Consider the following 14,369-nt stretch of genomic DNA (forward strand, 5'->3'; position numbering starts at 1 on the left):
ACAGACTCACAGATATAGAAAACAAACTAACGGTTACCAGTGGGGAGAGGGGAGGGAGGAGGGGCAAGATAGGGGTAGGGAATTAAGAGGTACAAACTACTATGTATAAAATACACAAGCACAGGGAATGTAGCCAATATGTTATAACTACAAATGGAATATAACCTTTAAAAATTGTGAATCACTATGTTGTACACTTGAAACATAAAATATTGTATATCAGCTATACCTCAATAAATAAAATTAAAAATAAACTTAAAAAATTTAAAAGTTAATATGACAATGCTGAGATCACTGACTTTCACACAGGAAGCACTCTATAAATGTTGATTATTATTTCATTAACTGAGTGACCTTGAATAAATCATATGACCTTGGGCAATCCAATCTTTTAACTTCTCTGTGATTCAGTTTCCTCCTTTGTTAAATGAGGGTAAGTGTAGAACTGACCTTACAGAGTACTTGTGAGGAGCAGAAGAGATTGTGGATCTGAGGCCCTGAGCAGTTTTGGACCCACAGCTGGTGTCAGTGAATGGTGGCTGTGGTCATATGTCACAGACAGAAAAACTTACAGTAGTAAGTTCTGTCTGGGGCAGGGTCTGAGCTGGGCTGTTCCAGACTCTCTGAAGGGAGCATCTAAAACCATGGGGATTGAGGTTTCTGAGATGTTTTGCCTGAAGTAAAGCTTGTCATGTCCTTCATCCTCATATATGTAAAGCATTGTCACTTGGGAGCAGATACCTATGTGTGATCCAAGAGGGCAGAAGGACCACTAGGTAGTGGCAGGGTAGCAGTTATCATATGGTTCATGAAAGAACTCTCTAACAGTTCGAACCATTCTGTGGAGGGGAGGGGAGCTCCCCATCATCAGAGGTGTTCAAGAAGAGCTCTGTGCCCTCCAGTGGAGACATTGAGAGAATTTCAGGTCTGAGATTGGAGGCTGCATTACTCAGTATTTCCCAAGTTTGCTTATGGGTAAGAATCACCTGGGAATACTTGTTAAAAAACACAAATTCCGGGGCTTCGCTGGTGGCGCAGTGGTTTAGAGTCCGCCTGCCGATGCGGGGGACGCGGGTTCGTGCCCCGGTCCGGGAGGATCCCACATGCCGCGGAGCGGCTGGGCCCGTGAGCCATGGCCACTGAGACTGCGCGTCCAGAGCCTGTGCTCCGCAACGGGAGAGGCCACAACAGTGAGAGGCCCGCGTACCGCAAAAAACAAAAAAAAAACCCCCAAAACCCCCACAGATTTCCTGGTGCCATTCCAGACCCACTGAGGCAGAATCTCAGGAGTAGGGGCCTAGGACCCACCTCTCCAGATGCTTCTTACTGGGAAATTTGGAAAACATGGGCTAAATGGCCTTCAGCCTCCTTCTAATCCTGAAAAAAAGAGTCCACGAAAAAAGATGTTTGTGAAAAGAGATATTTTGTGAAAACAAGACATTCTGGGTGGGACTGGTGGCAGATTCCCTCCTGCAGCCTGGGGAGTCTTGCATCTTGGTCAGGCCACAGAGCCCACACACCCTCCAGCCTGAGTCCCCGACACTTTCTCCTCGGGTCCTGTGGCTTGGTTACCAGGGGCTCCATGATCCTCTGCGCTCCCTGCACAGGCCCCTGTCACCAGGCCCACCTCTCAGCGGGAACTGAGCAGGGGTCAGAGTTCTGTTTCTAAGGAACAACACAAGCTTGACTCAGCCCTCCTGACTTCCCACAGAACGTTCTGTTTACTGCTTGGATTTTGCGTTTTCTGCCCTTGTTCTTCCCACCAGTTACTTTTCATTAGGCATTCGTTAGAATTTACAAGATAACCTTTAAGGACCCATGCACTTTGAATTAAAGAGCTTCTTTATTAACACGAAGTACTATTCTAATTAGAGGTTTGGGGACATGCAGTTTGGCCTTCTTGTGACAATAATTATGATTATGAGGATAATTATGCCTTGTGTTTATTACAGTGCCTTCCCCCCAAGGGTCTCTGTTCTCTACTATAGCTCAAGTGTCGGTGCCGGGGGCACTGAGGAAAGGCACACTTGAATCCAGCTGCCATCCAGATGTTGACAGAGGACCCTGTGTTAGTAACCCCAGCCCCTGATGGGGTCTGTGGGTGTGCATGCACCACCAAGTAGCGTGAAATGATTCCTTCCTCTCTGGTGAGGCTCCAGAAAATTGCAGGAGGAGCCGAGGCTCAAAGGTGGAGCCTCAGAGGAAATGAAGGTTCTCTGGGCTTTTGCGCATGCCATGGCCCATGCCTGGGTTGCCGTCCCTCTCTCCTCTCTGATTCTAGTAACCTCTTATCCATCAGTGTGCAGCCTGAACCTAGGCAACCAATTGTCCTGAGTTGTCTGGGGCTAAGGAGGGGTCCCCCAGGATGCAGGGCTTTTGGTACTAAAATTGGGATTGTCCCAGGCAACCCAAAACAAGTTGGTCACCCTACTGGAATCTTTGCATTCCGAATCTTTGCACTCCATCATCTCCCCCAAATGACCTTGGACGATTGGCCTATCAACGCAGGCCTCATTTTCCACCTGTGAGGGTAACTCATGATTAATACATAAACAGCGCCTGCTACTGTGCCTGGCACATGGTCAGTACTCGTGATGCTAGCTATGCCTGTTTTTTTTAGTTGAATGAGAACTTTGAGATCACCCAGCCTCCATCTGGTTCAGGAATCCTCTCAGTGGTGACCCTGCCTGATCACCCCATGACGCTGCACTTACTTCCTCACATGGAACCTTTTCCTTATGACTGCTGAACTAGCCCCCGTCCTGTCAGCTCTGAGGACCCATAGAGAATGGGACTCTCGGTGACATCCCATGGCTCCTGGAGGATGACTTGCCTGTCTCCAGCCTGGGTCTTCTCTTCCCTCGGTAGGGTCCCTCTCTCCCTTAGTGGGACCTGGCCCCCAGCTACATCCTGGCTGTGTCTTCTGGAAGTTGTGCTGTCTGCCCTCGTGAGCATTGGACTTGGCTCAACCCCGGGGGCTTTTCTCTACTACACACAGGCATAGTGGGTATAGAAGGTGCCGATCCTTTGAATTAGACCTGGAGAAGAAGTTCCTGAGGACAAAAGGCTCATGAAGAAGGCTGCGGGGCCTCTGTCCCCAGATCGCAGGTGCTGAACTGGAAAGGCCTACAGGAGTTTGTAGCGAAGGCCCTGGTGTCCCATTGAGCTGCTCAGCAGAGACTCCACTTTCTCTGGCCTAGAGACAACTGGGCACATTCTTGACACAGTGGGGCAGGATAGCAAAATGGTTAGTACCCCTGGCTGCCTGATCAGCCTAACCTGTATCCAAATCTTACTCCCCTACATTTAGCTGAATGACCTTGGACAAGTCACTTACTTGCAGTTTTCTCATGTGTACAGAGAGGATACTTCTGACAGCTTAGCTCACATGAAATAGTGAGTGGTGCTATTTATGGTTATTATTATCCCCACCCCACCCAGGGAATGGACATGAAGTGTTTTGCTCCATCTGTACAGATGGGAAGGTGACTGGGCAAGGTCTGGGTACCTGGATCTCCATATTCTTTTTTTTTTTTAATTTATTAATTAATTAATTTATTGTCTACGTTGGGTCTTCATTTCTGTGTGCCGGCTTTCTCTAGTTGCGGTGCGCGGGGGCTACTCTTTGTTATGGTGTGCGGGCTTCTCATTGCGGTGGCTTCTCTTTGCTGTGGAACACAGGCTCTAGGCACGCAGGCTGCAGTAGTTGTGGCGCAGGGGCTTAGTTGCTCCGCGGCATGTGGGATCTTCCAGGACAAGGGCTGGAACCCGTGACCCCTGCACTGGTAGGCGGATTCTTAACCACTGCACCACCAGGGAAGCCCCCTGGATCTCCATATCCTTGACCCAGGGACCATGGAGAGCTGTGCCGGAGATCACAGGCCTGTCCTCCCAGTTGGGATGGGAGTTCACAGGCAGTGTTAGTGGCTGGTGACGTGGCCTGGATGGGGATGTTTGCATCATATCCCAGCAGGGCACTTTGTAGGAATCCTTGGGGGCCTTTGCCATCAGAGGCAGCCAGACTGTTCTGAGCAGGAGCTCCATGGTGCACACTCCTACCCGAACACCAATCAAAGGATGAAGGGAACAGACGGAGTTCCCAAGAACAAAAAAATCATAGGGAAGCCACAGGGCACAATGCGGAACGGTGCCTGGCACACAGTAGGACCTCAGTAGTTATTTGTGGAAGATAAATGAAAGCAACAGGTGTGGATGCATTTTGGGCCCTCAGCCCCCAACCCCCCCAGATGCCGGGCCACATGCTTCTGTGACTGTGTCAGTGGGCAAGTGAGGCTGCAGAGGCCATGTGTTACTTGCGCTGGGGACTGGGAGAGTGGGGTGGTGTACAGTTGGGATGGCGTGTGGGCAGCCCAGGTGGGAGGAACAAGGCTGTGGGCCGGGCGTTTCTGAGCTGACCTCCTCTGGAAGACAGCTGCTTTGAGGATCCTTGGAAATAACCTGAGTGGCGTTATGTCTCTTCGGCCTTCTTCGTGAGCACTTTCTTTCCCCACTTTGGGGAGCAGAGTTCATTATATGATTCTTTAGTAGTGCCTGAGTGCTGAAAGTGCCAACTCGTAACTTCGACTTCAGTCCAGTACAGAGAGCTACTGTCTTTCTTTCATGGCTCTGCCTTCTCTGTGTCTCAGATTGATGAGGAGCTGGCTGGCTTCAGTTTATCCTTGAATATGTCAGGTTATTTTTTCCAATAAAAGCTATTTTTATGATACGTTTATTTTTCTATTTTAAAAGTAAAGCATCACCATATATACTTAAAATATTTTTATGCAGTTAATAGTGGTACTTATTTTGTACAAAATAAACAAACAGCAGGACTATAAATAGTAATAAATTGCTCAAATCCTTTGTAATAACCATTTAACGTTCTGGTTATTTTCCTTTTGGTCTTCTTTCCCAGGCATGTATACTTTTGTACATAGTTGGAATTACTGTGTGCGTATAATTTTTATATTCTGCTTAAAAAAAAAAAAAAACACCTAAATGCTATAACTTGAACTATTAAACAAGAAAAAGGGCTTCCCTGGTGGCGCAGTGGTTGAGAGTCCGCCTGCTGATGCAGGGGACACGAGTTCGTGCCCCGGTCCGGGAAGATCCCACATGCTGCGGAGCAGCTGGGCCCGTGAGCCATGGCCGCTGAGCCTGCGCGTCCGGAGCCTGTGCTCTGCAACGGGAGAGGCCACAACAGTGAGAGGCCCGCGTACCACAAAAAAAAAAAAAAAAGAAAAACAGTGAACAGACATAGGTTGATAATATTATTTAGGGACCTCTACCAACACCTAGGGGGGTGATGGAGTGGGTGGAATGCCAGAACTCCAAATAGAAAAATAGCAAGAGACCTGAACAAGATTTTCCACCAGGGAAATAAAAATGGTTAATTAACCATAAAAGATAATCAGTCTCATGAAAGCAAGGGATACCATTTCCCCTGATCATATTAGCAAGGATTTTTTTAATGATCCTCTTACTTGTTGGCTAGAATATATGTAAATTGGTATAAATATCCTGGAAAGCAGTTTGGCAACACATATCAGTGGCTGTATATTTATTTACTAATTATGTTTTCTCCCTGGTGAATATCTATCATCTGGTGGCCTTTCTTAAATTGAGTTACATTGAGCATTTAAAATAATCAAGATAACAACTTATGTATCCTATTTATAGATCCTTTTTCACAATCTGTTGTTTGCCTTATTTTCTTCTAAGCATCCAGGTGTTTCATATTTTTTTATAGTTAGGTTTGTTGATCTGTTCCTTTGTGATTCTTCAAGGCTCCTAGGTTGAGAAAGTCTTCCTCACTTAAGTGGTTGTATAAGTCTGTTTACTTCTGATTTTTTGATTTCATTTCAAAAAATATTTAAAGTGTAATTTTATCTAGAGGTTTTTTTTTTTGATTCTTAGGTTAATTGAGAGTCTCTTTCTCTTATTTTCCCCAAATTGTTCATTGGTTATTCTGACATCAGTTATTAATCCTTCCCTTCCCTAATTTATTTGTGAGGCCTCCATTTTAGTGTTTATTAAACTATGACATATTATTTATGGTCTGTATTTTTTGGACAATGGATCTGTATTTTCTTCTATGATCCATTTTTCCTATTACCCTCTGTTTTAATTACTGCAGCCTTATAAAATTGGTTCTCACTCCACCTTCTTCTCTTTTAGAGAGTCTTGCTTGCTTATTCCCTAGTTGAAATTTAAAACCATTTCATCAAGTTTAAAAAAAAACTTTTTGGGCTTTGAGTAGGAATTGCATTAAACAATCTGTAAATTAACTTCTTTAAAAAATCACTATTATTTCAATATTTTAACTTGTTGTCAACGAATGCTATATATCTCCATGTACAAACCCATTTTTATTTATTTATTTATTTTTTACTTATTTTTTTGGCTGCATTGTGTCTTCGTTGCTGCGCGCAGGCTTTCTCTAGTTGTGGTGAGTGGGAGCTACTCTTTGTTGCAGTGCAGAGGCTCTAGGTGCACGGGCTTCAGTAGCTGCAGCATGTGGGCTCAGTAGTTGCAACGTGCAGGCTCAGTAGTTTTGGCTTGCAGGCTCTAGAGCGCAGGCTGAGTAGTTGTGGCACACGGGCTTAGTTGCTCCGTGGCATGTGGGATCTTCCCAGACCAGGGATCAAATCTATGTCCCATGCATTGGCAGGCAGAGTCTCAACCACTGAGCCACCAGGGAAGTCCTCCCATTTGTAAAAATATCTTTGTGAACCTTTCTACTTTTTTTTAAATCTTTTTTTAAAATAGATCTTTATTGGAGTATAATTGCTTCACAATACCGTGTTAGTTTTCGTTGCACAACAAAGTGAATCAGCCATATGCATACACATGTCCCCATATTCCCTCCCTCTTGAGCCTCCCTCCCATCCTCCCTATCCCACCTCTCTAGGTCATTGCAAAGCACCCAGCCGATCTCCCTGTGCTATGCTGCTGCTTCCCACCAGCCAACTATTCTACATTCGGTAGTGTATGTATGTCGATGCTACTCTCACTTCGCCTCAGCTTCGCCCTCCCACCCCATGTCATCAAGTCCATTCTCTATGTCTACCTCTTTATTCCTGCCCTGCAACTAGGTTCATCAGTACCGTTTTTTTTTAGATTCCATATATATGCGTTAGCATACGGTATTTGTTTTTCTCTTTCTGACTTACTTCACTCTGTATGACAGACTGTAGGTCCATCCACCTCACTACCTATTAGAGAAATGCAAATCAAAACTACAATGAGGTATCACCTCACACCGGTCAGAATGGCCATTATCAAAAAAGCTAGAAACAATAATTGCTGGAGAGGGTGTGGAGAAAAGGGAACCTTCCTACACTGTTGGTGGGAATGTAAATTGATACAGCCACTATGGAAAACAGTATTGAGGTTCCTTAAAAACTAAAAAATAGAACTACTTTTCATAATATTGGTCAGATATATTTTCTATTATGATTCTCTCTATATTTTATATTATACTGCTGTTTGGAATAGGATCCTAAAAACTATATTTATTGCTAGCATATAGGCAATTCAATATTATTGAATTTTGCACTTTTAATTAGCCACTTTGCTGAGATCTTTTTAATTTGTGTACTTTGTCAGATGCCTGCTTTGTTGAGGTTATGCAGTCATCTCACATGCACTTAATAATCATTTTGTCTGTTTCTAATGTTTATGCTTTCTATTTCTTTGGCCAGAACTTCTAAGACCATATTCAGGGATACAGATGATGGAAGGCATCTGTATTTTGCTCTTTGTTTTAAAGGGAAAGCTTCTGGCATTTTCCTTGATGTTGTTCCTAGCAGGTCTGAGATCTGTTGCTTTTAGCCAAAGGGGCTGTTGTGATTCACAACCACAACAAGACTCCTTTCTAGACCTTTGTGCTTCTGGCACCAAGCACTAGGGGGCTCATTGTTTGGAAGTGTTTGCTCTTTCAAGAATCCTCAGCTTGCCCCAAACTTCGAGCCTACAGAGCTGGTCTAGTTCCAGCCCTTGATCTCTTTTTACTGAAAGTCTGACCTCTGGGCATTCGTTCTTCCCGGCAGGACCTTGCACTCTCTTCTGTAAACCCCACTTGCTGCTATAAGAGCAGGTACCTGACATTGGACTGGTACACAGGGCTGGGGTCACCTAACATAGCCCTGGACCAGAGCAAGCAGTAAAGACACTTCTTTTCTTTTTTTTTTTTTTGGCCACGCCACACGGCTTGTGGGATCTTAGTTCCCCGACCAGGGGTCGAACTCAGGCCCCCTGCAGTGGAAGCTTGGTGTCCTAACCATTGGACCAACAGGGAATTCCCTAAAGACAATTCTTAACAGGATGTCCTACCCCTATGGTTCCTCAGTCTTTTGGACTTTTGCCCTTACCCCTACCTGTCCCCTTTCTTTCCTTAAACCAGCTTAATGAGGTCACCAGTAACCCTGCCCTGCCCTCCAAGCCTGGTGGACCTCTGCTGACGCTGTGCTCTGGGGGCCTTCCCAGTCCAGTGGGAAAGCAGACACAAAAGGAGGTTAATACAATACAGGATGAAGAGGTCTCATTTACACCATATGAGACTCAGAGGCTGGAGCTTAGGGCCGTCAGGGAAGGCTTCGTGGAGGAGATGACATTTGAGCTGGTATTAGAGCCAGAGTAGAAATTCTGTGAGGCAGATAAGGGAGAAGGGCTTAAATTTTGATTATTTCTATAGACTTTGCATTATTGTTGCTGTTCAGAATAAGATCTTTAAAAACTGTATTTTATTGTTGGCATATAGGAATATTATTGAATTTTGTATATTAATACTGGAACAATCTTCAAAGGCTTAGAGGTGCCTGGGGAAGCCCGGCCTCTTTGGGGAAAAGACAAGAGTTTGTTGAGAGATGGGGCAGCGCTGTCTGAGTTGATGAGTGCTCCTGAATGGGGTTGGGGGGGCAATCACCAGTAATGGGGGTGATCCAGGAAGATTTCCAGAAGAGGTGGGATGGGAACTGGCCTTGAAGCATGGAGACAATTTGGGTAAGGTGAGAAGGGGAGAGCAAAGTGGAAGGTGAGTAGGGAAACAGCACTTGTATTTAGCATTCCCACTACTTATCTGCCAGGCACTTGGTTAGTACATTGAGTACTTATTATTATATTTACTTTTCCTGACAGCCTTGCTAGGTAGACAACGATACCCTCATTTTACAGATGAGAAAACTGAGGCTCAGGAAACTTAAGTGACTTAGATGAGCTGGACAGCCTGATTTCTGAGCCTCCATGCTTTCAGTGTCTCTCTGCTGCCATATATATGAAACAGGTTTATTGAGATATAATTCACATACCATACAGTTTAGGGTGTACAGTTCAGTGATTTGAGTATATTCACAGAGCTGTGCAACTATTACCACATCCGATTTTAGAACATTTGCATTACTCCAACAAAGAAGCCCCTCACCCCTGAGTTGCCATCCCTCAATACCCCCAGCCCTAGGTAACCACTAATCTACTTCCTGTCTCTGTACATTTGCCTGTTCTGGACATTTCATATGAATGGCCTCATACAATATATTGTCCTTGGTGACTGGCTTCTTTCATTTACCATAATGCTTTCAAGGCCTGTCTGTGTTGTAGTATATATTGATACTTCATTTCTTTTTATTGCCAAGCAATATTCCTTTTTATGGATATACACATTTTGCTTATCCATTCGTCTGTGGGTGGATACATGGGTTGTTTCCACTTTTTGGCTATTATGAATAATGCTGCTGTGAACATTCATGTGTACTATTTTGTGTGGACACACGGTTTCATTTTTCCCAGGTATATACCCAGGAGTGGAATTGCTGGGTCATGTAGTAACTAGGTTTAACCATTCGAGGAACTGCCAGACTGTTCTTCACAGAGGCTTCCCTGCTACCTCTTAGACAGACCTGTCTTCAGAGTGACAGGATGGGGAAGAAGGTCATACCACAAAGTCTGTGTGAATTGCCTGTTTTCAAAGAAGCAGACTATTATAAAGTACTCTTAAGACCCTGGCTTCGCCGTTGAGTCTGATGACCCTGGAGCGACTTGTGGGTCCTTCAGGGCCTCAGGCACACGGCTGTGAGTGCTGGTCATCAGAGCTCTGTCTTCTGCATTCCAGCTAGCAGGCTGTGCTATTAGAGAAGGTGCTTTAATAAGCTGTTAGGTTCAGTGTGTGAGACTTGGACAAGTGTGATGAATGGTGATGAAGGCTCTTGGAGGAGGGACTGCAGGGTCTTGAGCCTGGCACAGGGGAGCCAGGTAGGAGACAGAGGAGGCCGGGAGGAGATACAGGGTCGGGTCTGTGGGGTTTGGGGCAAGTCCATGGGCAGCTGTGGCTGCTAACTCTGGTCTTTGTCCTTTGGCTGCAGACCTGGCCGAGTGCAAGCTGGTTTCCTTCCCCATCGGCATCTACAAGGTCCTGCGAAATGTCACCGACCAGATCCACCTCATCACGCTGGCCAACAACGAGCTCAAGTCCCTCACCAGCAAGTTCATGACCACGTTCTGTCAGCTCCAAGGTAGGCCCCGGTCAGCTGAGGCCAGGAGGGCATGCTGACCCTCATCCTTCAGGCTCCGACCCTGTCTAGGGAATGTCACCAGGGCTAGTCCCCAGTCAGCTAGTCTCAGCAAATCCTTCCCAAGGGGAGGCTCTAAGGGTGGACCTGTGTTCTCTGGAAATCTCTAAGTGCCCCTCCCGCCTCTAGCTGGCTGTGAATCAGATTGACTCATGGTCAGGGGTGTGGGTCCCGGAGTGATTCTCTTGTTTTGAACAGACCAGTAGAGTATTTGGGGTCCTGCAGCTCAGGAGTAGTTATTTTTCAGTAGACTTGGACGAGCCCCCTTCTGACCGCCATGCCCCACCCCCCTGCAATCTAGCACTGTTCTCCCATGTTGCTGTCTCAGTTCAGGAGTGACAGACGCCAGGGCTGTTGTTTTCTGTGCTGTGCACACGTACAGCAAGCAGACACGGGTGCTCGGCAGGGAGGTGGGCAGGAGGCTGGCAGGTGGGCGTTGTAGATTCATCTGAAATGGCTCCTCCAGGTGGACAAGCAGGCGGCAGTGCCCGCTCTCCACTCTCCAGGTAGCCCCTCCATCCTTCTGCAAGAGTCCACTGCCACTCAGGGACCCGTGGGATGGAGTTGCAGCCTGGGCGCTTGGTGTGTGTTCATGAAATAGTGGGGTGGGAGAATTGGGGAGGGCACAGGGGGCACAGGAGAAGTGATTCCTGCCTTCAGGAATTCTCTATCTGATAGGGGCATGAAAGGAGTCTAAGAGCCTGTTTAGAGAAACCAATACGTAAAATGCTGATGGTACCTGAGGGACTTGAGAGGAGCATTTTTTTGTTTTTGTTTTTGCGGTACGCGGGCCTCTCACTGTTGTGGCCTCTCCCGTTGCGGAGCACAGGCTCCGGACGCGCAGGCCCAGCGGCCATGGCTCACGGGCCCAGCCGCTCCGCGGCATGTGGGATCTTCCCGGACCGGGGCACGAACCCGCGTCCCCTGCATCGGCAGGCGGACTCTCAACCCCTGCGCTACCAGGGAAGCCCGAGAGAGGAGCATATTTCACGCAGCTTCCTACAGGAGGTGCGAGCCCTGGGCGGAGTCAAGAGGGGGGGGGAGAGGTGTGAATTGGCAAACCCAATGCAGGGACAGGAAGCAGCTTGGACAGTGGCTCAGGAGGGAGCTACAGGCAGGACCTAGACTGGGCGCAAACACAAGGGCAAGCAGGAGGGATTGGTCTGTGTTGTCGTTTCTGACCGAAGCTCACAAAGCTCATTGCGTTTGTGCCTAAAAAGCTAAAGTGCTTATGTTGGGGGTGGAGGGGATCCCAGGGCAACACGTGTTTCCCCAGGGGCACCTGTGGGTGCTTTTGACCAGGCCCACTTTTCCCGTCCTTCTTTTTCTGGTGGCTGCTTCTTTACACAGGTGAGATGGGTCCTCCCAGCTGCCGGGGCCCTTGGACCAGCAGCTCTCGGCCTGGCTGAAATTAGAATTAACTGAGGAGTTTTTCTACAAACATCATTGCCTTGGCTCTACCCCAAGACCAGTTGAATCAGAATGTCTGGGTGTGGGCCTGGGCCTAGGCATCTGTTAACATCAATATCAGTTGTTCTAAAGTGCCGGCAGCCAAGATTGAGACCATAGTTCAGGGGTTAAAAACACCAACGCTTAAGAGACTAGCATGTAGGTAATGAGTGACTCAGATTGGGCATGGGACAAGAGGGAGTGGTGGGGACTGTGGCCACCTGGTACAGGCCCTACTCAGCTTCTGCCAGATGTGCCACGGGATTGTTCTGATAGTTTTATTCAGTTGAAGCTGGAAAGGTGGATATTTATGTGAATTTTATCCATTTTTACTTAATTTGTATTTTAATCTGGAAGCCAATAGAACACATTTTGCAAGCTAGACTTAGCCTGTGGGCCACCAGTTGGGAGAATCTCCCATAAAGTATTAGAGCTGTCACTGCCATCTCACCTCATGGGTGGAGAAGGAAGGTCAGGGTGAGAAGGCATTTGTCCGGGCTGTCAGAGCCATACACCGAGGTCACCCACCCTGCAGCCAGGGCTGCCTTTCCAGGCCACCTGCGTGAGCTCAAGGGCCTGGAGAGGACTTGACATGGCAGTGCCTTGTGGGATAAGCAAGTAGGCCCTCTCCAGGGACACAGCAGCGAGTGTGGAGAAACACACTTAGGGCCCCTGGATTCGTGACGCATCATGATACCCTTCCATCAGAAGTCTGTTGAATGCCGTTTGAACCGCCTCCTGTGCTCTGGTGGCTCCTGGCTCCCCGCACGCCACCTCCGATTACAAAGGCAAGGCTGTCATGTGCCCAGTAATTGGATTTCACGGAGGCAGCCGTGGATGAGGGTTGGTGATCAGGCAGGGAGGGGCTGGAGCTGAGAGACCCACCTGGCTCTGGACCCCAGCCTTTGTTTCTCTTTCAAGTAAAAAAACCCTCTCCTTTTATGTGTGAAGAGGAGACTTGAATAGGCTGTGCTGGGCTCCGCACTGCCTGCTAGCGTCGTCTCCTGGATTTTTATTTATTTATTTATTTATTTTTACATCTTTATTGGAGTATAATTGCTTTACATTGGTGTGCTAGTTTCTGCTTTATAACAAAGTGAATCAGTTATACATATACATATGTTCCCATATCTCTTTCCTCTTGCGTCTCCTTCCCTCCCACCCTCCCTATCCCACCCCTCTAGGTGGTCACAAATCACTGAGCTGATCTCCCTGTGCTATGTGGCTGCTTCCCACTAGCTATCTACCATATGTTTGGTAGTGTATATATTCTTGACAGAGTGGGTATATGCTGCCTTGGTGCTGGGGAGAGAGCCACCTGCTTGCTCCCTGACTGCCAAGTTGTTTCCTGTGGGTACCCTGGGGACTTTCTGCTGCTGGGGTCACAGCCGCCTCAGAGTTGGGTGGTCTTTAAATGATTACATCCCATTGCTCTCCTTCAACCGTCTTATGGCGGGAAAAATGGAATCTGTCCAAAGGGCACATCGGTTCTGCGGAGAGTGGATCCTGAGGTCTGGCTGTGGCTCCTCTGGTCCCTCTCCTCCTGTGTTCCCATCTCCCCACTTCCTCCAGATGCAAGTCATTCAGCTCTTCTTATTGAGTGTGTCCTGGGCCTGCCAGGCCGGAGGTGTGTAAGACACACCTGCAGAAATAGACAAAGACCACCCAAATGAGAACCAGCAGAGGCTGTTCATTCAGAGTTCGCTCTAGCCAGGGAGTCAGCCACTGTCACTTGCATTTGGCGGAGACTCAAAGGCAGGCAGAGGAATGGGAAAGCTTCATAGTGGATGAAAGGGAGAAGTCTTCAGGTGGGCCTGATGGCAGGCTATTGGCCTGGGGAAGCTGGAGGCGGGCGGGCCAGCCAGCAGCAGGGCGTCCTATGGGATTGGTTAGGATGCACATCTGGCTGTCTCTGGTTGGTCCTGAGTGGGATGTTGGGACAAAAATTTAGGGAAACTGTTAGTTAGTAATCAAGTCCCAGCCATTTGGGGCCAACTGTTACAGGGGGTATTCTTTGGCTTCCTGGATTGTCGATGGAGATAGTAGTCTGACTTGCTACAAGCCTGACTTACAGAAGACTAGCTTCCTGGGCTGGCTGCTTTACTAATGGTTTGGTTTCTTGGGCAGGATGCTTCAGGTTATGAGTCCCCGTTCTGTTTTTATACTTGGTCTGGCCATTGCCTGTGTGTATATTCAACCTCTCACAGCCTGCCTTTCAACTCAATTCATTAGTTCCCCCTGAGCATCTGTTTAGGGCCGGTGTGAGCATGAACAGGAAATAACATGAAAGCCCAAATTCGCTGGGCACTTAGCCCCCGCCAGCTCCACACTGAGGGTTTTACACACGTCATCTCA

The 14,369-nt window shown here is 47.5% G+C and overlaps 1 protein-coding gene across 1 annotated transcript in view; it reads left to right on the top strand.

Annotated features, from left to right (window-relative positions):
* The window catches only part of LRRC20 (leucine rich repeat containing 20), a 66,626-nt gene that overhangs the window by 25,512 nt on the left and 26,745 nt on the right, over window positions 1-14,369 (top strand). Inside the window, exon 3 of the mRNA XM_019936145.3 lies at window positions 10,359-10,508. Coding sequence (XP_019791704.1) covers window positions 10,359-10,508 — 150 coding nt within the window. The remainder of the gene's footprint in view (window positions 1-10,358; window positions 10,509-14,369) is intronic.

Source organism: Tursiops truncatus, chromosome 16, assembly GCF_011762595.2.
Source record: "Tursiops truncatus isolate mTurTru1 chromosome 16, mTurTru1.mat.Y, whole genome shotgun sequence".
In the NCBI taxonomy this organism is placed as follows: domain Eukaryota; kingdom Metazoa; phylum Chordata; class Mammalia; order Artiodactyla; family Delphinidae; genus Tursiops; species Tursiops truncatus.